General features: G+C 45.7%; 1 protein-coding gene across 1 annotated transcript; it reads left to right on the forward strand.

Moving 5' to 3' along the window:
- The first annotated feature begins 1952 nt into the window (after nt 1–1952).
- Nucleotides 1953–22440, forward strand: LOC144490351 (SWI/SNF-related matrix-associated actin-dependent regulator of chromatin subfamily B member 1). Its single transcript, XM_078208112.1, has 4 exons — nt 1953–2226; nt 3067–3257; nt 21305–21436; nt 22097–22440. Exons 1-4 carry the CDS (start codon nt 2068–2070, stop codon nt 22134–22136), a joined length of 522 nt encoding a protein of 173 aa, XP_078064238.1. The 5' UTR covers nt 1953–2067; the 3' UTR covers nt 22137–22440.
- The last annotated feature ends 4666 nt before the right edge of the window (nt 22441–27106 follow it).

Raw genomic sequence — 27106 nt, forward strand, 5'->3', positions numbered from 1 at the left:
GTAGCAGCAATGGAATGACTTGCTGTGACCCATAGGACATACCGAAACCATTCTGCCTGCTGAGGGAACCAGTGGAAGGACTTCCTTCGATCCAGCTCCGTGTGGAAGGTGATCAGTGGATGTGTTTATCCGTGCGAGAGGCACTGGTTCTCAGTTCATTCAGCTGGCAGCACAGGAGCCCCAGGCTAGTGTGTGTGCGTTTGTGTGTTCATTGTCCAGTTAACCTCACTCCCCACCTATGAACATTTTCCCCTCATGAATGTACCCAGTTCCATTTTGAAAGTTACTTTGAAGCTGGTTGTACAAGCCTTTTTGGCAGTGCCTTCTCGAGAATTGTAATGCACTGAGTTTTTAACAATCCCTAATGTGAGGCCCTGAATCAAGTAGTTAATAATCTTGATACACTGTCCAATTAACCAGGAGTGAGGATATTGCGCATTCTGCTGTGTCAGTGAGGGAATTCCAGGTTGAATATGCTGACAGAAAGATTGAGAAACAGGTAAAATACATTCACGCCATCTGTCTTATTGAATCCCATAATTATTTTAAATACCTCGAGGATATCACCTCAATCTCCAAAACGCAAGGGAATGCAAGCCAGGTGCAACCTGTCCTCCTGTGACTGAGGCCTGGTAGTCTATGTATCTGCACTGTATCCCCTCCCAGGTCACTGTGTATCACTGCCGAATGTAATGTTCTTAATCACTGGGGGATATCCATAAGCATCTCAGCCCATGATATTTATTGGAAATGTAGTCACTGTTGGAAAAACAGCAATCACATTGTGCACAGCAAAATCCGTCATGTTGGTTGAGAGATAAATGAAAGCCTGCTTTAAAAGGATGCCACTGTGGGGTATTGAGTTTAAAAATTGGCGAGTCATGTTGACGCTTTATAGAACCTTTAGTGAGGCCGCACTTGGAATATAGTGTTCAATTCTGGTCTCCACACTACCAGAAGGATGTGGAGGCTTTGGAGAGGGTACAGAAAAGATTTACCAGGATGTTGCCTGGTATGGAGGGCATTAGCTATGAGGAGAGGTTGGAGAAACTTGGTTTGTTCTCACTGGAGCGACGGAGGTTGAGGGGAGACTTGATAGAAGTCTACAAGATTATGAGGGGCATGGACAGAGTGGATAGTCAGAAGCTTTTTCCCAGGGTGGAAGAGTCAATTACTAGGGGGCATAGGTTTAAGATGCAAGGGGCAAGTTTTAAAAGAGATGTACGAGGCAGATTTTTTACACAGAGTGTGGTGGGTGCCTGGAACTTGTTGCCAGGGGAGGTAGTGGAAGCGGATACGGTAGTGACATTTAAGGGGCGTCTTGACAAGTACATGAATGAGATGGGAATAGAGGGATATGGTCCCCGGAAGCGTAGGGGGTTTTAGTTAAGTCAGGCAGCACGGTCGGTTCAGGCTTGGAGGGCCGAAGGGCCTGTTCCTGTGCTGTAATTTTCTATGTTCTTTGTGTATTTTATACCAGATGGCCTGTTGTGTTAGACTAGAGACCAGATCTGCATAGAATGGCCATTCAGCCCATCAAGTCTGCACCAACTGTTGGAAAGAGAACCTTACCCAGGCCCACCACCATCTCACCCCACTGTATCCCTGTAACCCCCCTCAGTGCATTTACCATTGCTAATCCACTTAACCCAAAAATCCATTTCATGTTGCATCTGAAAGCTGGAGGCTGCGGCAGTGCGGCCTGGGGGGGCGGAGGGACTACGGCAGTGCGGCCTGGGGGGAGGGGCGGGGGGGGGGGGGGGGGCTACGGCAGTGCGGCCCTGATGCATCAGCTTAGATCATTTGCTCAAGTTTGAAGTGGGACTGAAGCCAGGAGCTTCTGAGCCAGAGGTTTCAACCACTGATGCCTTAGTGTCACTAGCTGTCCTTGGGTACGTATGATGGAGTGTCAGTGGGGCCGAGGGGAGTGTCAGCGGGGCCGAGGGGAGTGAGTGCCTGGGCCTGCCCATTCAATGCAGCATTGTGCCAATCTTGCTGTATCTGTTGTTACTGAGCATTGCTATTCCTGTTCACAACCAGCTTCTCGCCTCCTTTGCAGAAAAGTTGATGACACCAGAGATGTTTGCAGAGATTTTGTGTGACGACCTGGATTTGAACCCTTTGACCTTTGTTCCTGCTATCGCCTCAGCAATTCGCCAGCAGATTGACTCATACCCAACGGACAGCATTCTAGAAGATCAGTCCGATCAGAGAGTCATCATTAAGGTGAGTCCTTCCAGTCTATGCTCTTCCACCTGGCCCCTGAGGAAGAGGATGAAATCCAAGCAGACTGATGTTTCCAATTCATTGTATCCCTTCTGCAGCTTCACAGTGTATGGAGGGTGATGCTCAGCTTGGCTGTGATACCGTCCTCCTGTGTTCAAACAGGCTGCTGATATTGAATCCCATCAACTCCCTTTTGTGCTGGATGACACGATGACAGCATGACAGTGATTTAAGATGGTGTGTAAAATCATAGTATTCCTGCAGTGCAGGAGGAAGCCATTTGGCCCATTGCGTCTGCACCAACTCTCCGACAGAGCATCTTACTCAGGCCCTATTTCCATAACACCACTACTAACCCCCCTAACGTATACATCCCGGGACACCAAGCGGCAATTTCCCATAGCCAATTCACCTAAGCAGCACATCTTTCAGACTGGGAGGAAACCGGAGCACCCGGAGGAAACCCATGCAGACACGGGGAGAATGTGCAGACTCCACACAGACAGTGACCCGAGCTGAGAATCGAACCCGGGTCCCTGATGCCGTGAGGCAGCAGTGCTAACCACTGCCGCCTGTGTTAGATTTTATTCTCAATTTAAGTGGACACTTGATGCAGAGTCTGGAATGGGTGGATAGGTTGAATCATTTCAGTTTTGGTCAGAAATCTAACCCATTTAGCGCCGGTCCCGCCCCGGCGCCAGCAAATAGCTGATGCCACATAACTGTGTTGTTTCTTCGAAGCAAGAATTCAGCCTGCCGCGCTCGCTCTCTTTCGCAGTTATTTCTGTACTGGGGGGCTAAGTAAGCCTGGGCAGTAATGGAGGGGTGTTGTGTTTGCAGCTGAACATTCACGTGGGCAACATCTCACTGGTGGATCAGTTTGAGTGGGACATGTCCGAGAGGGAGAACTCGCCTGAGAAGTTTGCTCTGAAGCTGTGTTCTGAGTTGGGTCTTGGAGGAGAATTTGTCACCACCATCGCTTACAGTATCAGGGGTCAGCTGAGCTGGCATCAACGCACGTATGCTTTCAGGTAGGCCAGAGTCAATTGGCAGAGGTTGGTACATTGCTTTAATACTGGTTTACTAGCTTTTATTGATTTCTGAACTTGGATCCCTAAATCTCTTTCTCCTTCCACAGTTCTTAGCTTCACACCATTTAGAAAATACTCTGATCTCTTTGGGTTCAAAGTGAATCATACTAAGAACAAAGAAAAGTGCAGCACAGGAACAGGCCCTTTGTCCCTCCTAGCCTGTGCCAATCATGATGTCTGCTTAAACTAAAATTGTATGCACTTTCAGAGTCCGTATTTTTCCATTCCCATCCTATTCATATATTCGTCCAGTTGCCCCTTAAATGCCACTATTGTACCTGCTCCCACCTCCTCCCCAGGCAGTGCATTCCAGACGTTCACCACCCTCTGTGTAAAAAAACTTGCCTTGCACATCTCTTCTATGTCCCTTAGTACTTGACTTTTTTACCTTAGGAAAGAGCATCTGACTATTCAGTCTGTCCATGCCACTCATAATCTTGTAAACCTCTATCAGGTCACCCCTCAACCTCCGTCGTTCCAGTGAGAACAAACCGAGTTTATCCAACCTCTCCTCATAACTTATAGAACATAGAACATAGAACATTACAGCGCAGAACAGGCCCTTCGGCCCACGATGTTGCACCGACCAGTTAAAAAAAAAAAAAAAACCTGTGACCCTCCAACCTAAACCAATTTCTTTTCGTCCATGAACCTATCTACGGATCTCTTAAACGCCCCCAAACTAGGCGCATTTACTACTGATGCTGGCAGGGCATTCCAATCCCTCACCACCCTCTGGGTAAAGAACCTACCCCTGACATCGGTTCTATAACTACCCCCCCTCAATTTAAAGCCATGCCCCCTCGTGCTGGATTTCTCCATCAGAGGAAAAAGGCTATCACTATCCACCCTATCTAAACCTCTAATCATCTTATATGTTTCAATAAGATCCCCTCTTAGCCGCCGCCTTTCCAGCGAAAACAATCCCAAATCCCTCAGCCTCTCCTCATAGGATCTCCCCTCCATACCAGGCAACATCCTGGTAAACCTCCTCTGCACCCTCTCCAAAGCCTCCACATCCTTCCTGTAATGTGGGGACCAGAACTGCACACAGTACTCCAAGTGCGGCCGCACCAGAGTTGTGTACAGTTGCAACATAACGCTATAGCCTCCAGACCAGGCAACATCCTGGTAAACCTCTTCTGTACCCTGTTCCAAAGCATCCACATCCTTCTGGTAGTGTGGCAATCAGAATTGTACACAATATTCTGAATGATGCCTAACTAGGGTTCTGTACAGCTGCGGCATGACCTGCCAAATTTTACACTCAATGTCCCAACCGATGAAGGCAAGCATGCCATATGCCTTCTTGACTAACTTATCCACCTGCGTTGCCACTTTCAGTGATTGATGGCCATATAAGTCCAGGTCTCTGCCTGTCAATACTCCTAAGGATTCTACCATGTACTGTATAATTCCTACATGCATTGGACCTTCCAAAATGCATTATCTCACATTTGTCTGGATTAAACTCCATCTGCCATTTCCCTGCCCAAGTCTCCAACCAGTCTATACTTTGCTGTATCCACTGACAATCCTCTTCACTATATGTAACTCCACCAATTTTTATGTCGCCTGCGAACTTACTAATCAGACCAGCTACATTTTCATCCAAATCATTTATATATATATATATATATACACACATATTACGAACAACAAATGTCCCAGAACTGATCCCTGTGGAGATTCCGGCGTTGGACTGGGGTAAACACAGTAAGAAGTTTAACAACACCAGGTTAAAGTCCAACAGGTTTATTCCGAAAGCTTGTGTGGCTTTTGCTACCAAATAAACCTGTTGGACTTCAACCTGGTGTTGTTAAACTTCTTGTTGTGAACAGTTAGTCGCAGCCTTCCATTCAGAAAAGCACCCCTCTACTGCTACCCTCTGTCTTCTATGGCCAACACAATAAGAAGTCTAACAACACCAGGTTAAAGTCCAACAGGTTTATTTGATAGCAAAAGCCACTAGCTTTCGGAACAGGCTGTCCCTTCGTCAGGTGGGTGGGAGTTCTGACTACAAACAGGGCACAAAGACACAAACTCAATTTACATAAATAATGATTGGAATGTGAGTCTTTACAGCTAATCAAGTCTTAAAGGTACAGACAATGTGAGAGGAGGGAGCATTAAGCACAGGTTAAAGAGATGTATATTGTCTCCAGAAAGGACAGCTAGTGAGATTTTGCACATCCAGGCAGGTTATGGGGGTTACAGATAGTGTGACATGAACCCAATATCCCGGTTGAGGCCGTCCTCATGTGTGCGGAACCTGGCTATCAGTCTCTGCTCAGCGACTCTGCGCTGTCGTGTGTCGTGAAGACCGCTTTGGAGAACGCTTACCCGGAGATCAGAGGCTGAATGCCCGTGACCGCTGAAGTACCCTCCAACAGGAAGAGAACAGTCTTTCCTGGTGATTGTCGAGCGGTGTTCATTCATCCGTTGTCGTAGCATCTGCATGGTTTCCCCAATGTACCATGCCTCGGGACATCCTTTCCTGCAGCGTAACAGGTAGACAACATTGGCCGAGTTGCAAGAGTATGTACCGTGTACCTGATGGATGGTGTTCTCGCGTGAGATGATGGCATCTGTGTCGATGATCCGGCACGTCTTGCAGAGGTTGCTGTGGCAGGGTTGTGTGGTGCCGTGGTCACTGTTCTCCTGAAGGCTTGGTGGTTTGCTGTGGACAATGGTCTGTTTGAGGTTGTGCGGTTGTTTGAAACCAAGAAGTGGGGGTGTGGGGATGGCCTTGGTGAGATGTTCGTCTTCATCAATGACATGTTGAAGGCTCTGGAGAGATGTCGTAGCTTCTCCGGTCCAGGGAAGTACTGGACGATGAAGGGTACTCTGTCCATCGTGTTCCGTGTTTGTCTTCTGTGGAGGTCGGTCGGTTTTTCGCTGTTGCGGTTGGTCTTGAGAGCGCGGATGACGTTGCGTTGTGCTTGGGTGATGTTCGGGGCTGTCTTGTGAGTGCGGCTGATGAATCTGGTGTTGACGCACCTCCTGATGGCTTGGGCATACATGTCAAGTCGAGGGCAGCGGCCTTCCGGAGGAGTGCAATTCGACTCTTTCCTCTTCGGATGCACTGCGGATCTCTGTCGGCTGTTAGAACAAAGAGAACAAAGAACAGTACAGCACAGGAAACAGGCCCTTCGGCCCTCCAAGCCTGTGCCGCTCCTTGGTCCAACTAGACCAATGGTTTGTATCCCTCCATTCCCAGGCTGCTCATGTGACTATCCAGGTAAGTCTTAAACGATGTCAGCGTGCCTGCCTCCACCACCCTACTTGGCAGCGCATTCCAGGCCCCCACCCACCCTCTGTGTAAAAAAACGTCCCTCTGATATCTGAGTTATACTTCGCCCCTCTCACCTTGAGCCCGTGACCTCTCGTGATCGTCACCTCCGACCTGGGAAAAAGCTTCCCACTGTTCACCCTATCTATACCCTTCATAATCTTGTACACCTCTATTAGATCTCCCCTCATTCTCCGTCTTTCCAAGGAGAACAACCCCAGTCTACTCAATCTCTCCTCATAGCTAAGACACTCCATACCAGGCAACATCCTGGTAAACCTTCTCTGCACTCTCTCTACGCCTCCACGTCCTTCTGGTAGTGCGGCGACCAGAACTGGACGCAGTACTCCAAATGTGGCCTAACCAGCGTTCAAGACAGCTGCATCATCAGACTCCAGCTTTTATACTCTATACCCCGTCCTATAAAGGCAAGCATACCATATGCCTTCTTCACCACCTTCTCCACCTGTGTTGCCACCTTCAAGGATTTGTGGACTTGCACACCTAGGTCCCTCTGTGTTTCTATATTCCTGATGACTCTGCCATTTATTGTATAACTCCTCCCTACATTATTTCTTCCAAAATGCATCACTTCGCATTTATCCGGATTAAACTCCATCTGCCACCTCTCCGCCCAATTTTCCAGCCTATCTATATCCTGCTGTATTGCCCGACAATGCTCTTCGCTATCCGCAAGTCCAGCCATCTTCGTGTCATCCCACCATCGTGTCATCCCACCATCCTACCATCAGACTCACCATGGACTACTGTCCGGAATCGGTTGCATTCTTGGACACACGCATCTACATTAAGGACGATCACCTCAGCACCTCACTGTACCGCAAGCTCACGGATAACCTCACGATGCTCCACTTCTCCAGCTTCCACCCTAAACACGTTAAAGAAGACATCCCCTACGGACAAGCCCTCAGTATACACAGGATCTGCTCGGATGAGGAGGATCACAACAGACACCTCCAGACGCTGAAAGGTGTCCTCATAAGAACAGGATATGGTGCTCGACTCATTGACAGTTCCGACGCGCCACAGCGAAAAACCGCACCGACCTCCTCAGAAGACAAACACGGGACACGGTGGACAGAGTACCCTTCGTCGTCCAGTACTTCCCCGGAGCGGAGAAGCTACGACATCTCCTCCAGAGCCTTCAACATGTCATTGATGAAGATGAACATCTCACCAAGGCCATCCCCACACCCCCACTTCTTGCTTTCAAACAATCGCACAACCTCAAACAGACCATTGTCCACAGCAAACCACCAAGCCTTCAGGAGAACAGTGACCACGGCACCACACAACCCTGCCACAGCAACCTCTGCAAGACGTGCCGGATCATCGACACAGATGCCATCATCTCACGCGAGAACACCATCCATCAGGTACACGGTACATACTCTTGCAACTCGGCCAATGTTGTCTACCTGTTACGCTGCAGGAAAGGATGTCCCGAGGCATGGTACATTGGGGAAACCATGCAGATGCTACGACAACGGATGAATGAACACCGCTCGACAATCACCAGGAAAGACTGTTCTCTTCCTGTTGGAGGGTACTTCAGCGGTCACGGGCATTCAGCCTCTGATCTCCGGGTAAACGTTCTCCAAAGCGGTCTTCGCGACACACGACAGCGCAGAGTCGCTGAGCAGAGACTGATAGCCAAGTTCCGCACACATGAGGACGGCCTCAACCGGGATATTGGGTTCATGTCACACTATCTGTAACCCCCATAACCTGCCTGGATGTGCAAAATCTCACTAGCTGTCCTTTCTGGAGACAATATACATCTCTTTAACCTGTGCTTAATGCTCCCTCCTCTCACAGTGTCTGTACCTTTAAGACTTGATTAGCTGTAAAGACTCACATTCCAATCATTATTTATGTAAATTGAGTTTGTGTCTTTGTGCCCTGTTTGTAATCAGAACTCCCACCCACGTGACGAAGGGACAGCCTGTTCCGAAAGCTCGTGGCTTTTGCTATCAAATAAACCTGTTGGACTTTAACCTGATGTTGTTAGACTTCTTACTGTGTTTACCCCAGTCCAACGCCGGCATCTCCACATCATGACTTCTATGGCCAAGCCAGTTCTGTATCCATCTTGCCAGCTCTCCTCTGATCCTGTGTGACTTCACCTTTCATACCAGTCTACCATGAAGTACCTTGTCAAAGGCTTTACTGAAGTCCATGTATACAACATCCATTGCCTTTCCCTCATCATCTTCCTCAAAAAATGTGATCAAGTTAGTGAGGCACAACCTCCCCTTCACAAAACCATGCTGTCTATCACTAATAATTCCATTTGCTTCCAAATGTGAGTAAATCCTGTCCCTAAGAATCTTTTCCAATAATTTCCTTACCACTGACGTAAAGCTCACCAGCTTATAATTTCCTGGATTATCCCTGTTTAAACAATGGAACAACATTGGCTATCATCCAGTCCTCTGAAATTTCATCTGTAGCCAATGAGGATACAAAGATTTCTCTCAAGACCCCAGCAATTTCCACCCTGGCCACCCTCAGTATTCTGGGGTAGATCCCATCAGGCCCTGGGGACCTAACTACTTGAATGCTTTTTAAGACGCCCAATACCACCACCTTTTTGATATCGACATGACCCAGAATATCTACACACCCTACCCTATGCTCCTCATCTATTAAGTCCCTCTCTTTGGTGAATACTGAGGCAAAGTATTCATTTAGTATCTCGCCCATTTCCTCTGGTTCCATGCATAGATTCCCCCCACTACCCTTGAGTGGACCAACCCTTTCTCTGGCTACCCTCTTGCTCTGTATATAAGTATAAAATGTCTTAGGATTTTCCTCAATCCTGTTTGCCAAGGACTTTTCATGACTCCTTTTAGCCCTCCTGACTCCTTAAGTTCCTTCCTACGTTCTTTATATTCTTCAAAGGCTTCATCTGTCCTAAGCCTTTTAGACCTTACAAATGCTTCCTTTTTCTTTTTGACAAGGCTCATAATATCCCTCGTTATCCAGGGTTCCCGATACTTGCCACACTTATCCTTCATCCTCACAGGCACATGCCGGTCCTGAACTTCAATCAACTGACATTTGAAAGACTCCCACATGTCGGATGTTGATTTACCCTCAAACAGCCTCCCCTAATCGGCACTTTCCAGATCCTGCCTAATGTTGTTGTAGTCTTCCCCCAGTTTAACACCTTTGCCCGACGACCACTCTTGTCCTTATCCACGAGCACCTTAAAACTTATGGAATTATGATCATTGTTCCATTGCTCTCCTACTGAAACTTCAATCACCTGGCCGGGCTCATTCGCCAATGCCAGGTCTAATGTGGCTCCTTCCCAAGTTGAGCTATTTACATACTGTTTTCAAGAAACCCTCCTGGACGCCCCTTACAAATTCTGCCCCATCCAAGCCCCTAGCAGTAAGTGAGTCCCAGTCAATATAGGGAAAGTTAAAATCACCCACCACAACAACCCAGTTGTTTTTGCACCTTTCCAAAATCTGCCTGCATTTCTGCTCCTCTATCTCTCACTAGCTGTTGGGAGGTCTGTAATAAACCCCCAACATTCTGACTGCACCCTTCCTATTCCTGAGCTCTACCCATATTGCCTCGCTGCCTGAACCCTCTAAGAGGAAATGGGCAAGGTATTAAATGAGTATTTTGCGTCAGTATTCACCAAAGAGAAGGACTTGGTGGGTAATGAGTCTGGGAAAGGGTGTGTAGATAGTTTGAGTCATGTTGAGATCAAAAAGGAGGAGGTATTGGGGTTCTTGAGAAACATTAAGGTAGACAAGTCCCCAGGGCCTGATGGGATATACCCCAGAATACTGAGAGAGGCAAGGGAGGAAATTGCTGGGGCCTTGAGAGAAATCTTTATATCCTCACTGGCTACAGGGGAGGTCCCAGAGTATTGGAGAATAGCCGATGTTGTTCCTTTGTTTAAGAAGGATAGCAAGAATAATCCAGGTAATTACAGGCCGGTGAGTTATGTCAGTGGTAGGGAAATTATTGGAGACGATTCTTTGAGACAGGATTTACTCCCACTTGGAAATAGTGAGAGGCAACATGGTTTTGTGAAGGGGAGGTCGTGTCTCACTAACTTGATCGAGTTTTTTGAGGAAGTGACGAAGGTGATTGAGGGTAGGGCAGTGGATGTTGTCCACATGGACTTCAGTAAGGCCTTTGACAAGGTCCCTCATGGCAGATTGGTGCAGAAGGTGAAGTTGCATGGGATCAGAGGTGAGCTGGCAAGATGGATACAGAACTGGCTCGGTCATAGAAAGAAGTTTAACAACACCAGGTTAAAGTCCAACAGGTTTATTTGGTAGCAAAAGCCACACAAGCTTTCGGAGCTCCAAGCCCCTTCTTCAGGTGAGTGGGAATTCTGTTCACAAACAGGGCATATAAAGACACAGACTCAATTTACATGAATAATGGTTGGAATGCGAATACTTATTCCAACCATTATTCATGTAAATTGAGTCTGTGTTTTTATATGCCCTGTTTGTGAACAGAATTCCCACTCGCCTGAAGAAGGGGCTTGGAGCTCCGAAAGCTTGTGTGGCTTTTGCTACCAAATAAACCTGTTGGACTTTAACCTGGTGTTGTTAAACTTCTTACTGTGTTTACCCCAGTCCAACGCCGGTATCTCCACATCGGTCATAGAAGACAGAGGGTGCATTTCTGAATGGAGGGCTGTGACAAGTGGCGTTCCTCAGGGATCAGTGCTGGGTTCTTTGCTGTTTGTAATATATAAATTATATGGAGGAAAATGTAACTAGTTTGATTCGTAAGTTTGCGGACGACACAAAGGTTGGTGGATTTGCGGATAGCAATGAGAAGATACAGCTAGATATCAATCGGTTGGAGACTTGGGTGGAGAGATGGCAGATGGAGTTTAATCCGAACAAATATGAGGTAATTCAATTTGGAAGGTCTCATACAGATCGGAAATATACAGTAAATGGCAGAACCCTTTGAGTATTGATAGGCAAAGGGATCTGGGTGTACAGGTATACAGGTCATTGAAAGTGGCAACGCAGGTGGAGAAGATAGTCAAGAAGGCATACAGCATGCTTGCCTTCATCGGCTGGGGCATTGAGTTTAAAAATTGGCAAGTCATGTTGCAGCTTTATAGAACCTTAGTTAGGCCGCATTTGGAATATAGTGTTCAATTCTGGTCGTCACACTACCAGAAAGATGTGGAGACTTTGGAGAGGGTACAGAAAAGATTTACCAGGATGTTGCCTGGTATGGAGGACATTAGCTATGAGGAAAGGTTGGAGAAACTTGGTTTGTTCTCACTGGAACGATGGAGGTTGAAGGGCAACCTGATAGAAGTCTACAAGCTTATGAGAGGCATGGACAGAATGGATAGTCAGAAGCTTTTTCCCAAGGTGGAAGAGTCAATTACTAGGGGGCACAGGTTTAAGGGGCAAGGTTTAAAGGAGATGTATGAGGCAAGTCTTTTACACAGAGGGTGGTGGGTGCCTGAAACTTGCTGCGGGAGGTAGTGGAAGCAGATACATAGAACATAGAACATAGAACATTACAGCGCAGAACAGGCCCTTCGGCCCACGATGTTGCACCGACCAGTTAAAAAAAAAAAAAAAACCTGTGACCCTCCAACCTAAACCAATTTCTTTTCGTCCATGAACCTATCTACGGATCTCTTAAACGCCCCCAAACTAGGCGCATTTACTACTGATGCTGGCAGGGCATTCCAATCCCTCACCACCCTCTGGGTAAAGAACCTACCCCTGACATCGGTTCTATAACTACCCCCCCTCAATTTAAAGCCATGCCCCCTCGTGCTGGATTTCTCCATCAGAGGAAAAAGGCTATCACTATCCACCCTATCTAAACCTCTAATCATCTTATATGTTTCAATAAGATCCCCTCTTAGCCGCCGCCTTTCCAGCGAAAACAATCCCAAATCCCTCAGCCTCTCCTCATAGGATCTCCCCTCCATACCAGGCAACATCCTGGTAAACCTCCTCTGCACCCTCTCCAAAGCCTCCACATCCTTCCTGTAATGTGGGGACCAGAACTGCACACAGTACTCCAAGTGCGGCCGCACCAGAGTTGTGTACAGTTGCAACATAACGCTACGACTCCTAAATTCAATCCCCCTACCAATAAACGCCAAGACACCATATGCCTTCTTAACAACCTTATCTACTTGATTCCCAACTTTCAGGGATCTATGCACACATACACCTAGATCCCTCTGCTCCTCCACACTATTCAAAGTCCTCCCGTTAGCCCTATACTCAACACATCTGTTATTCCTACCAAAGTGAATTACCTCACACTTCTCCGCATTAAACTCCATCCGCCACCTCTCGGCCCAACTTTGCAACCTGTCTAAGTCTTCCTGCAAACTACGACACCCTTCCTCACTGTCTACCACACCACCGACTTTGGTGTCATCAGCAAATTTGCTAATCCACCCAACTATACCCTCATCCAGATCATTAATAAATATTACAAACAGCAGTGGCCCCAAAACAGATCCCTGAGGTACACCACTTGTAACCGCACTCCATGATGAATATTTACTATCAACCACCACCCTCTGTTTCCTATCCGCTAGCCAATTCCTGATCCAATTTCCTAGATCACCCCCAATCCCATACATCTGCATTTTCTGCAGAAGCCTACCATGGTGAACCTTATCAAACGCCTTACTAAAATCCATATATACCACGTCCACTGCCTTGCCCCCATCCACTGCCTTGCCCCCATCCACCTCCTTGGTCACTTTCTCAAAAAACTCAATAAGGTTAGTAAGGCACGACCTACCTGCCACAAAACCATGCTGACTATCACCTATCAATTCATTACTCTCCAAATAACTATAAATCCTATCCCTTATAATTTTTTCCAACATCTTGCCGACAACAGAAGTGAGACTCACCGGTCTATAATTCCCGGGGAAGTCTCTGTTCCCCTTCTTAAACAATGGGACAACATTCGCTAACCTCCAATCTTCTGGTACTATACCAGAGGCCAACGACGACCTGAAGATCAGAGCCAGAGGCTCTGCAATCACTTCTCTTGCCTCCCAGAGAATCCTTGGATAAATCCCATCCGGACCAGGGGATTTATCTATTTTCAGACCCTCCAGAATATCCTGCACATCCTCCTTATCAACTGTAATACTGTCTATTCTACTCCCTTGCAACCCAGTGTCCTCCTCAGCTATATTCATGTCCCCTTGCGTGAACACCGAAGAGAAATATTGGTTCAATGCTTCACCAATCTCCTCCGGTTCCACACATAACTTCCCTCTGCCATCTATAACTGGTCCTAAACTTGCCCTAACCAACCTTCTGTTCTTGACATACCTATAGAACGCCTTAGGATTCTCTTTAACCCTATCCGCCAAAGTCTTCTCATGTCCCCTTTTAGCCCTTCTAAGCTTGCTCTTCAACTCCCTCTTAGCCAATCTAAAGCTTTCTAGTGCACTACCCGAGTGCTCACGTCTCATCCGAACATAAGCCTCCTTTTTCTTTTTAACCAACAAAGAAACTTTTTTGGTGATAGTGAGTTTTAAGGGGCGTCTGGACAAATACATGAATAGGATGGGAATGGAGGGATATGGTCCCCGGAAGGGTAAGAGGTTTAAGTTCAGTCGGGCAGCATGGTCAGTGCAGGCTTGGAAGACCGAAGGGCCTGTTTCTGTGCTGTAATTTTCTTTGTGTCCTCCCTCAGTACAGCTGTGATATTCCCCTTAACCAGTAATGCCACTCCCTCACCCCTTTTACCTCCCCCTCTATCCTGCCTGAAGTATCTAAATCCTGGGATGTTTAGCTGCCAATCCTGTCCCTCTTTCAACCAAGTCTCTGTCATAGCAACAACATCATAGTTCCAAGTACTAATCCAAGTTCTAATTTCATCTGTCTTACCTGTTATACTTCTCGCGTCGCAACAAATGCACTTCAGACCACCAGCCCCACTGTGTTCAACAACTACTCCCTGCCTGCTCTTCCTCGTAATCTTACTGGCCTTAGTCTGTAGTTCTCCCTCAGTTATTTCTGCTGCTGACCTGCTGCTCTGGTTCCCACCCCCCCTACCATACTAGTTTAAATCCTCCCGAGTGCTTCTGGCAAATCTACCTGCCAGGCTATTGGTGCCCCTCCATTTTAGGTGTAACCCGTCCTTGTACAGGTCCCATCTGTCCCGGAAAAGATCCCAATGATCAAGATATCTGAACCTTTGCAGCTTTCTGCTCCCAACCACACTACTTACTGTGTCACTTCACTTAGTGTTGTCAGCAAACTTGGATACACCGATGTCATCTCTTTTATCAATAAGTTGATGAATATAGTGAAAAGTGGAGGTCCCTGTACAGAACCCTGAAGGGTAACACTGCTGACATCCTGCTAATATCCAATCTACTCAGTCTCCCTCATTCCTATTCACTAGGCTGCCCTGCAGCTGTTGAGTTCTGGCTGAGAAACGATTGTGCCAGTAATCCAGTGAGCATGTGGGAGTATGCATCTTTGAGTGTCACTCTCCTGAGGCCTGGGCTATGATGATAAGAGTGAGAATAGTCAATGCAGCCCATCAAGCTAGTTCCAGCATTTAGTAAGATCTCAACTTTACCTTCCTGTCTGATCCTTGGATCTGTTTTAATTATGGTTCACAATGGAGCATCCACAGCTCTGGGCTAGAGCATTCCAACAATTCATAACATCTTGAAACTTCTCATCTCAGTCTTTACTGACCAACCCTTTATCCGGAGATTCCTAGTTTTAGATTCTCATAGAAATCATAGAAACCCTACAGTGCAGAAGGAGGCCATTCGGCCCATCGAGTCTGCACCGACCACAATCCCACCCAGGCCCTACCTGCTAATCTCCCGGCAGGAAAGCAGCCTCCCAGCTCCTTAAGAACTTTACAATCCTCTGATATCATCTCTCATTCTTCAAAACTCCAGCGCAATAGGCCCAATTTATTCAATCGATCCTCAAAGGAGAGCTGTCTTTTTCAGGAGTGAGTTTTCATTTTACTCTAAGACCGGTATATCCTTCCTTAGATAAGACCACAACTGTACACCAAAGACCTGTATATTTGCAGTAAGACTCCCTTACTTGAACTTCAACTCCCTTACAATAAAGGCTAATTTTCCATTTGTCTTCCAAATTGCATGTGGCTCCTGCATATTAACTTTGCAATTTGTGTACAAGAACATCCAAATCCTTCTGAACACTTACGTTTCCCAATACCAAAGTGGATAGCTACATTTCTTCACATTTTCCACTTGTAGCTTTCTTGTCAACTCACTTATTCTTCTTCTTTCTCATCTTCTCTGTGTTCACCTCACAGCTTAATTTCCCATCCAGCATTGTATGCAAACTTCAGTACATTACTTTCAAACTAGTCAATGGCATATAGCTCAGGCTACAGCTCTGATCCTTGCAGCTCCTGCTAATTACAACATGCCAAACTGAAAATGCTGCATTTGTTCCGACACCCTGTAGGAACACATCCTAAAGGAGTTTGACAGGACAGATATTAAAGTTGTTTCCCATCGCAGAGGGAATCTAGGATAGCAGGGCACAATTTCAAGATAAGGGGCCAGTCATTTAGGAATGAGATGTGGAATCCCTGTCATTGAATATAGTTAAAGCTGAGATGGAAAGAGTTTTGGTCTCAGAATCATAGAGCCATAGAGGTTTACAGCATGAAAACAGGCCCTTCAACCCAACTTGTCCAAGCCGCCCCTTTTTTAAACCCCGAAGCTAGTCCCAATTGCCTGCTTTTGGCTCATATCCCTCTGTGCCCATCGTACCCATGTAACCGTCTAAACGCTTTTCAAAAGACAAAATTGTACCCACCTCTACTACTACCTCTGGCAGCTTGTTCCAAACAAAGAAAATTATAGCACAAGAACACTCACCACCCTCTGTGAAAAATTTGCCCCACTGGACACTTTTGTATCTCTCCCCTCTCACCTTAAACCTATGCCTTCTAGTTTTAGACTCCCCTTCCTTTGGGAAAAGATATTGACTATCTAGCTGATCTATGCCCCTCATTATTTTATAGACCTCTAAAAGATCACCCCTCAGCCTTCTACGCTCCAGAGAAAAAAGTCCCAGTCTATCCAGCCTCTCCTTATAACTCAAACCATCAAATCCCGGTATCATCCGAGTAAATCTTTTCTGCACTGTTTATAGTTTAATAATATCCTTTCTATAATAGGGTGACTAGAACTGTACACAGTATTCCAAGTGTGGTCTCACCAATGTCTTGCACAACTTCAACAAGACGTCCCAACTCCTGTATTCAATGTTCTGACCAATGAAACCAAGCATGCCGAATGCCTTCCTCACCACTCTGTCCACTTGTGACTTCACTTTCAAGGAGCTATGAACCTGTACCCCTAGAACTCTTTGTTCTATAACTGTCCCCGGCGCCCTACCATTAACTGCCCTGGTTTGATCTACCAAAATGCACCACCTCGCATTTACAAAGAACAAAGAAAATTACAGCACAGGAACAGGCCCTTCGGCCCTCCAAGCCTGTACCAACCATGCTGCCCGACTTAACTAAAACCCCTTCCCTTCTGGGGACCATATCCCTCTATTCCCATCTCATTCATGTACTTGTCAAGACGCCCCTTAAAAGTCATTACTGTATCCGCTTCCGCTACCTCCCCCGGCAATGAGTTCCAGGCACCCACTACTCTCTGTGTAAAAGATCTGCCTTGTACATCTCCTTTAAACCTTGCCCCTCGCACCTTAAACCTATGCCCCCTAGTGATTGACTCTTCCACCCTGGGAAAAAGCTTCTGAGTATCCACTCTGTCCATGCCTCTCATAATCTTGTAGACTTTAATTTAGAATTTATCTAAATTAAACTCCATCTGCTATTCATCAGCCCACTGGAATCAAGATCCCATTGCAATCCTAGATAACCTTCTTCACTGTCCACTATGTCACCAATCTTGGTGTCATCTGCAAACTTACTAACTATGCCTACTAAATTCTCATGCAAATCATGAATATAAATGTGAATAACAGTGGCCCCAGCACCGATCCCTGAGGCACACCGCTGGTAAGAAGTCTCACAACACCAGGTCAAAGTCCAACAGGTTTATTTGGTAGCAAAAGCCACCTAGCTTTCGGAGCGCTGCCCCTTCGTCAGGTGAGCCCCACACCGCTGGTCACAGGCCTCCAGTTTGAAAAACAACCAATGAAGGAATGAAAAACAACCATGAAGGGAAGGACATGTTTGACTAATTTGGTAGAATTCTTTGAGAACATTACATGTGCAGTGGACAATGCGGAACCTGTGGATGTGGTGTATCTGGATTTCCAGAAGACATTTGACAAGGTGCCGCACCGAAGACTGCTACATAAGATAAAGGTGCACAGTGTTGCAGGTAATGTATTAGCATGGATAGAGGATTGGTTAACTAACAGAAAACAAAGAGTGGGGATAAATGGGTGTTTTTCTGGTTAGCGATCAGTGACTAGTGGTGTTCATCAGGGATTAGTGTTGGGACCACAATTGTTTACGATTTACATAGATGATTTGGAGTTGGGGACCAAGTGTAGTGTGTCAAAATTTGCAGATGACACCAAGATGGGTGGCAGAGCAAAGTGTACAGAGGACGCTGCAAGTCTGCAAAGGGATATAGATAGTCTAAGTGAGTGGGCGAGGGTCTGGCAGATGGAGTACAGTGTTGGTAAATGTGAGGTCATCCATTTTGGTAGGAATAACAGCAAAATGGACTATTATTTAAATCGTAAAAAATTGCAGCATGCTGCTGTGCAGGGGGACCTGGGTGTCCTTGTGCAGGAATCTCAAGTAGTTGGTTTGCAGGTGCAGCAGGTAATTAAGAAGGCAAATGGAATTTTGTCATTTTATTGCTAGAGGGATGGAGTTTAAAAACAGCGAGGTTATGTTGCAGCTGTATAAGGTGCTGGTGAGGCCACACCTGGAGTACTGTGTACAGTTTTGGTCTCTTTACTTGAGAAAGGATATATTGGCACTGGAGGCGGTGCAGAGGAGATTCACTCGGTTGATTCTGGAGTTGAGAGGGTTGGCTTATAAGGAGAGACTGAGTAGACTGGGGCTATACTCATTGGAATTCAGAAGAATGAGGGGAGATCTTATAGAAACATAGAAGATTATGAAGGGAACAGATAAGATAGAAGCAGGGAAGTTGTTTCCACTGGTGGGTGAAACTAGAACTAGGGGGCAGAGCCTCAAAATAAGGGGAAGCAGATTTAGGACCGAGTCGAGGAGGAACTTCTTCACACAAAGGATTGTGAATCTGTGGAATTCCCTGCCCAGTGAAGCAGTTGAGGCTTCCTCATTGAATGTTTTTAAGGCAAGGATAGATACATTTTTGAACAGTAAAGGAATTAAGGGTTGTGGTGAGCGGGTGGGTAAGTGGAGCTGAGTCCACGAAAAGATCAACCATGATATTGAATGGCGGAGCAGGCTCGAGGGGCCAGATGGCCTACTCCTGCTCCTAGTTCTTATGTTCTAACCCTCTACAACCACCCTCTGTCTTCTGTCATCAAGCCTATATTGTATTCATTTGGCTACCTCACCCTGGATCCTGAGAGATTTAACCTTATGCAACAACCTACCATGCAGTACCTTGTCAAAGGCCTTGCTAAAGTCCATGTAGACAACATCAACTGCACTGCCCTCATCTACCTTGGTTACCCCTTCAAAAAACGCAATCAAATTTGTGAGACATGATTTTTCCACTCTCAAAGCCATGTTGACTGTCCCTAAACACACCTTGTGTCTCTCTAAATGCCTGTAGATCCTGTCTCTCAAAGTACCTTCTCACAACTTACCCACTACAGATGTGAGGTTCACCGGCCTGTAGTTCCCAGGCTTTTCCCTGCAGCCCCTCTTAAACAAAGGCACAACATTTGCCACCCTCCAATCTTCAGGTACCTCATACGTGACAATCGATGATTTAAATATCTCTTCTAGGGACCCGCAAATTCCTCCCTAGCCTCCCACAACATCCTGGGATACACTTCATCAGGTCCCGGGGGTTTGTCTACCTTGATGCGCTTTAAGACTTCCAGCACCTCCTTTGTTGTTTGTACACTCCTCAAGACATCACTATTTATTTTCCCAAGTTCCCTAACATTCATGCTTTTCTCAACAGTGAATACTGATGAGAAATATTCATTTAGGATCTCGCCAATCTCTTGTGGATCCGCACATAGATGACCTTGTTGATCCTTAAGATGCCCTACTCTCTCCCTAATTACTCTTCTGCCCTTTACGTATTTGTAGAAGCTCTTTGGATTCTCCTTTGCCTTAGCTGCCAAAACAATCTCGTCTCCCCTTTTATCCCTCCTGATTTCTCTCTTAACTCTACTCCTACATCCTCTATACTCTTCAAGGGATTCACTTGATCCCAGCATGTCATGTGTCTCCTTCTTCTTCTTGACCAGGGCCTCAGTATCCTGAGTCATCCAGGGTTCCCTACTTCTACCAGCCTTGCTCTTCACTCTAAGAGGAATGTGCTTACCCTGAACCCTGGTTAACACACTTTTGAAAGCCTTGCACTTACCAGACGTCCCTTTGCCTTCCCACAGACTCCCCCAGTTAACTGTTGAAAGTTCCTGCCTGATACCATCAAAATTGACTTTGCCCCAATTTAGAATTTTAACTTTTGGGCGAGACCTATCATTCTCCATAGCTATCTTAAAACTAATGGAATTATGGTCTCTGGTCCCAAAGTGATCCCTCACTAACACTTCTGTCACCTGCCCTTCCTTATTTTCCAAGAGGTCAAGTTTTGCCCGCTCTCTAATCGGGCCATCCACATACTGAATGAGAAATTCCTCCTGAATACACTCAACAAATTTCTCTCCAGCCAACCCTCTGATACTATGGCTGTCCCAGTCAATGTTGGGAAAGTTAAAATCTCCTACTATTACCACCCTATTTTTCTTGGAGCTATCTGTAATCTCCTTACATATTTGCTCCTCAATTTCCCGCCGACTGTTTGGGGATCTATAGTACAACCCTATCAAAGTGATTTCCTCCTTCTTATTTCTCAGTTCTAACCATCTCAGCTCAGTGGGCGAATGTATGTATGTATCCCCTCTCAGTACGGCCGTGATGTTTTCTTCAATCAAAAGTGCAACTCCTCCTCCTCTCTTATCTTCTGTTCTATCTTTCTGTCGAGGGATATGGGGAGTGGGCTGGAAAGTGGAGTTGAGGCAGAAGATTCGCCAATGATCATGTTGAACAATGGAAACGGGCTGAAAGGCAGGACGGTTTACTCCTGTTCCTATTTCCTTAGTTTCCTCTCTGTTAACTAATCTGATTCCACGTGAGCCTTGCTTTTGTGTCGCGCCTTGTCAAATGCTTTTTGAAAATCCAAAAGCACAATATTCACTGGTCTTCTCTACTAGTCACAACCTTAAAAAAACTCAGAAGTTCCTCATAACCACACTCTCCCACAGTCAACACCACTTCAAAGACAGTAACTGGTCATTCATGTCATGGTTCTGTATGGAATCTCACTGTACACAATGGCTGCTGCGCTCCCCTTCATGAGTGGAAGGAGTTAATTGTGTGAAGTGCTTTGCACTGTGACCAGGCTCCCTATACGGTATTCCTAAGTGCTGAGCTGACTGAGGGGTGTTTTTCTGCAGCCAGTGATTATAATGCCTATTTTTCTTCTATGATATGACAGTGAGAACCCTCTACCCACAGTGGAGATTGCGATCCGGAACACGGGAGACGCTGATCAGTGGTGCCCCCTACTCGAGACACTGACTGACGCTGAAATGGAGAAGAAGATTCGCGATCAGGACAGAAACACGAGGTATGTCACCAAGGCCACAAAACACTCCCCACCTGTCAAAAGACACACGATCCTCTTCCCCCTAATGCACATCAGCCCAGCCCTTAAATAATGCATGCACACGTGTGCATAGACCCGTATGTGTACACATGCACTGTCCACCCTCAGACACACCTTCCATCCAACACATCCTGCCCTTCTCCCAGCTTGAGGAAGCCTCAAAATAACAAACATGTGCCTGCGAATTCTGGGGTAAGTGTTGCTCAAGATACTGGTGAGAACTCTCTTCAGCTTTTTGAATAGTGCCATGGAATCTTTTACACCCACATGAGAGGGCAGATGAGGCCTTGCTTAAAGGTCACACCAGCAAGCACAGCACCACCAATGTAGCACTCCCCCTGTACTGCACTGGAGTGTCAGCCTCCACCTAGTGACTCCTGCTCAACTAGGCATTTGGATGTCAAAATAGGCTTTAGCTAAACATAGCCAAATGGTAAGGGTGATGGTGAACAATATGCTGTGGTTAGGATGTGGAGCCTGCTATCACGGAGTCGTTGAGGCAAATAACGTCGAAGCATTTTAACAGAATTGTGATAAATACATCAAGCAGAAGTGGAGAGAGGGAATGTGTTATATTTGTGCTGTGAATAGTATAATTACCAATATTGTTTTTTTTTACAGGCGCATGAGACGTCTCGCAAACACCGCTCCAGCCTGGTAACTGAACCCATGCTCAGACTGGACACCGAATCCATGCTCAGCCAGGTTCAGATGATGAAGTTCCTGCAACGATTATTGCAAGGGCTAATTCTGAGAATAGACATTCCCCACAGCGGCCTTGTCGCAGACCCCCACACTGTGTATAAGGACTGGTGCAGTAGTGTCAGTGCTCCTTACAAGATGTCTTGATCTTATCCAATTCCTAATCCTGCAGTCAATGCACAGAGTCTTGCCTTAATCTGTTTTTTGTATAGGTGCCCATTGCACTTCTTGAGAAGTTTTTTAAATAAAGTTCTTAATTTTAATTCCATTGTTACCATTTTAATGCCTTTTGATGTGATTATTATAAAACTGGTCATAAATTGTACCTAACAGGTCTCTCTTCTCTCTCCCTATCCACTGATGCTTTGGTAGAGAGGTTTGGAGTGTGTTTATGTTTGGGGAAAGCAGAGTGCCAGAGGCAGTGAAGTGATTAGTGAATTGCTGAGCTGAATGTCCAGCTCGAATGGGTTTAATGAGCTGCAGCCAGTCCTGGCTGTGGAGGAGTTCCTGTTGCTCCAGGGCCATTCACACGGGGCTTCTATTGATTTTTTTTGCTGAGGTGGACACTTCCCAAGAGTCAGAATTTAGAAAACCTGGAACTTGGATTGAGCAATGCGTTGTGGTCTGTATCTTTATAAGATTGATGATATTCAAAACCCAGCTTACTGGTGATTGGCATCCCAACTGTTAGAAGGGAGGAAGCTTCTTTTCTATGAATGGGACCAGTTGACTGAGAATCACATTGCTCTGCCGAAGCAACATTTATGGCGTAGAAGGCTATTCCGCCCATTGACTGCTCTGCAGAGCAATCCAAATCAGTCTCGTTCCCATCTTCAGAGATCCACAGCTTTATTTCTCTGGAGTGTCCATCTAATTTCCATTTGAAATCTTTGGTTGTACTCTTATCACCCTTGTATGCATTAAGTTCCAGGTCCTTACTATCAGCTGCATAAAAATGTTCTTCCTCACACCCCCTCCTCTGCATCTCTTACCCAAAATCTCAAAACTCTTTTGCATAGCTGAATTATTCGCACTGCTTTCAGGATTCCGTCCCTTTTAACTCACTTCCCCAAGAACTTCTAAAATGTTATTTTACTTACTGCCAAACACTGGCACAGTGGTCAGCACTGCTGCCTCAAATCCAGCCTTGGGTCACTGTCTGTGTGGAGTCTGCACATTCTCCCCGTGTCTGTGTGGGTTTCCTCCCACAGTTTGAAAGATGTGTGGATTAGGTTGATTGACCATGTTAAATTGATCCTAGTGTCAGGGGGATTGGTGGAGTAAAGGAGGATTACAGGAATAGGGCCTGGGTGGGCTGAATAGTCTCCTTCTGTATTGTAGGGATTCTATGAGAACACCTAACTTTTCATAAAGCTTTGCTTCCTTCTCCTCTCTCAAATTCTGTGTCCCCTTTTCTGTCTGCATCTGTGCTGATTGCCTTCTGCCTCCAGTTCTGTCACACGGCCCTGCCTTCCAGCCACATGGCTTACTTAGATTTGTCCCTTTGGTACTGCTTCTAAGTCAAAGGTTGTCAGGTAACATGGACGACTTTATTATCCAAGGAAATTTACAATTGATGCAAATTCTTAAGTTATTTTTGAACACTTTAAAATGTTTGGGGAATCTGCAATTGTTTTTAAAGTTTTCCTTCCTATTACTGCTCGAGTCAAAGATCTTCACTCTTTATGAAGCCCAAGATCTCAAATGCTTTGTTAATGCTCTCAATTTGTCCTGGTACCTTTAAATGTCTATGAAAATGAAGCCCCAGGTCCTTTATTCCTGCACACTCTCTTTAGAACTGTGCTATTAAATCTAGATTGTCTCTTCCTATCCCTTTGGCTAAAATATGTCATCTCAGTGTTGGCTAGAAAAGAGTAAGGGCACATCTTTTCATCATTCCTTTCCTAATAAACCAAGAGGCTGACATTTTGGATTAGCAATCTTGCTGGGTGTGCAGTATTGTGTATGGAAGGAAGATTGCATTTTTGGAGGCAGACTTCAGGCATTGATCAACAGGAGTCCAAGCCCTGGCCCATTTTGGTTGAAGTTACTGTGGTCCTCAGCATTTATATAGCTGAATCATTTCAGACCTCTTGCTGCATCTTGCAAAGGTGCAGGACATCAGTGACTGATACCCTTTGCCAGGGTAAGGAGAGCAAATTAATTTCCCAAAAGATGCAAGCCTCAGAATCCAAGAGCAATGCAGTTTGTGTCAACTTTCCACAATTGCAAGGTGTGATAAACGAACGTACGACACCAATACAGGAGACTCAGATCTATGAATAGAAAGTCTTTATATCCAATCAATGTCCAGCTGTATGTGATCATGATACAGTTTTCATCCACCTCAACACACAATTCCCTGAAAGCTGCCTTGACTCATCCTGAGGGAGTTGAACTTTTTCAAGTCTACACCCCAGGTTAGTGGCTGGCTCCTAGACAACAATGGTTATCCATTGAGGAGATGGCTGCTGTGCAAGTGGAGACGACATAACAATCACCTTCAAGCCAGGGCAAACATTGAGCAGGCATTTTCAATGCTTTGAATGCTCAGGAGCACTGTAACACTCACAGTCCTTGCTGGGCTGTCAAGGATTATGGTGCATAATATGGTGGAGTGTAGCATATGTGCATGAGCCAGAGCCCAGTGAAGTAGGCTGCTCATCAAGAGGTGGGGAGATGGTGCAGCCATCTACTTTATGAGAATGCAACCAAGGAGGACAAGCAGAATGAGATATACAGCTGGGCATCTGGAACTGGCTCAGTATGAGGATCTAATACTGAGGTACTTTTCCGAAGCAACATCGAAGATATAGATACACCCTCAGAAATTATTCAGCCGTTGCTAGATGAGCGTCTTTGATATAATTGACACTACATCTTTCAAGAGATACCCATTCTGCCACAAGGGAGAAAATCTAAAAATAATCTTGAAACTGTTTGGCAGCACAAAAGCTAAAATCATCACAAGTCAGTATTCAGCCATGCTGGAACCTGATGCCCCACATGTGCCTCTACTGCACTATATTACACATCTGAATCTCTGTTCACCCGAGTCCTCAGCTTGTCTGTACAGGGTCCCTCAGGTTTTTCCCTTCTCACCAGCAGGACCCATCCACTGCCACAATATAGTCATGATGTGGAGATGCCGGCGTTGGACTGGGGTAAGCACAGTAAGAAGTCTCACAACACCAGGTTAAAGTCCAACAGGTTTATTTGGTAGCAAATACCATAAGCTTTCGGAGCGCTGCCCCTTCGTCAGATGGAGTGGTTATCTGTTCTCAAACAGTGCAAACAGACACAGAAATCAATTTCTGTAATTTGATTTCTGTGTCTGTTTGCACTGTTTGAGAACAGATAACCACTCCATCTGACGAAGGGGCAGCGCTCCGAAAGCTTATGGTATTTGCTACCAAATAAACCTGTTGGACTTTAACCTGGTGTTGTGAGACTTCTTACAATATAGTCAGACAGACAGACATTGTGGTACTTCACAAGATGGTTATGTTTTAAAATGTCTCCATTAAGGTAAAATAGAATGTTTTGGATGGGGAGGTCATACTAAATCTCTTCCCAGTGACAGGCCAATGTGATCTAATTGTCTTGGGAAAAGAAACCCAAACTGAAAATCGAGTGACAGTTTTCATACCTTGACACAGAAAGGGACAGTGCTTTTTGGATAGAGAATAAGATTGATCATGCAGCTCCTGTGGGCAGGGTGTGCTAGCTATCAAGCAGAATGCTCGTGAGATCTGGTTCGCTGTATAGATAGGAACTTTGGCAATTTAAAGAACAAGGTGGACTTGCTGGTGGAAGCCAACTTCCTCAGGTGGAGTTGGACAACTTTCTAAGGATACAGGAAAATGCAAAGCTGGCTGTATCTTAGGATTGGTCCCTGCAAGATGATATATCTGCCATCAACATGGAGAATAAACAGCAAAAGGAACCAAATCTGTATAACTAACTGTCGTAAGAAGTCTCACAACACCAGGTTACGCCGGCATCTCCACATCATAACTAACTGTCACCAGGATGTGGAAATGCTAGCATTAGACTGGGATGAGCACAGTAAGAAGTCTCACAACACCAGGTTAAAATCCAACCGGTTTATTGGAATCACGAGCTTTCGGAGCACTGCTCCTTTATCAGGTGAGCGGGAATTCTTTCTCTGTGTCTGCTGTGAGACCGATGGGTCCATTTTGGTGGTGGGGCAGAAATTGAGCCCTTGGCTGAGAACTTCAATTTCGTCTGGTTGAAGGGTGTAGTCAGACCAGTTGACAATGGACTTCCCTCTAGTGGTACTATTTTCTACTGTGGAGGCTTGGTTGCTGCTGGTGGTGAGACCCTGCCACTCACCTGATAAAGGAGCAGCACTCGAGTGTCACACTAAGTGTCACCAGGACACGAGAGGAATCTTACCCAGATGTAAGAATAGGTATATAAAGCAAAGAATACTCATCACCACTATTCTAATGTAAAACATACAAATTCTGCAAGTGTGGGTGTTCACATGCTGGACAGGGGGTTAATGTTCAAACAGATATTAGTCCTTTATATTTTGCATCTGTTCCCACAAACCATTATGGGCAGGCGGCTAGATTGGAATAGAAAGTAATGTGATTGGCAAGCTACTCAGTTCTAACTGAATAGGCAATAAATGGTGACCATGCCTGTGACACCCACATCCCATGAAAGAATAAAGAAAAAATACAATTAATTATGAGATACATCAAAAGGAGTAAAGGTTATGTGTAATATCTGATTTTCATACAGAGAGAACAGTGAACAAGAGAGGTGAAACTGCTAAGACAAAACAACATGGTGATCGGGATAGTCAACACGGATTCGTGAAGGGTAAGTCTTGCCTCACAAATTTGATTGAATTTTTTGAGGAGGTAACTAAGTGTGTTGATGAAGGTAGAGCAGTTG

This window comes from Mustelus asterias, unplaced genomic scaffold (genome assembly GCF_964213995.1).
Source record: "Mustelus asterias unplaced genomic scaffold, sMusAst1.hap1.1 HAP1_SCAFFOLD_3193, whole genome shotgun sequence".
In the NCBI taxonomy this organism is placed as follows: Eukaryota; Metazoa; Chordata; class Chondrichthyes; order Carcharhiniformes; family Triakidae; genus Mustelus; species Mustelus asterias.

What these genes read in the sequence shown, in the direction of transcription:
- LOC144490351 (XM_078208112.1), top strand. Translation starts at nt 2,068, where the DNA reads ATGACACCAGAGATGTTTGCAGAGATTTTGTGTGACGACCTGGATTTG. An exon ending in ATCAGAGAGTCATCATTAAG is followed by an intron (nt 2,227 to 3,066) that starts GTGAGTCCTTCC and finishes TTGTGTTTGCAG; the next exon opens with CTGAACATTCACGTGGGCAA. An exon ending in CAACGCACGTATGCTTTCAG is followed by an intron (nt 3,258 to 21,304) that starts GTAGGCCAGAGT and finishes ATGATATGACAG; the next exon opens with TGAGAACCCTCTACCCACAG.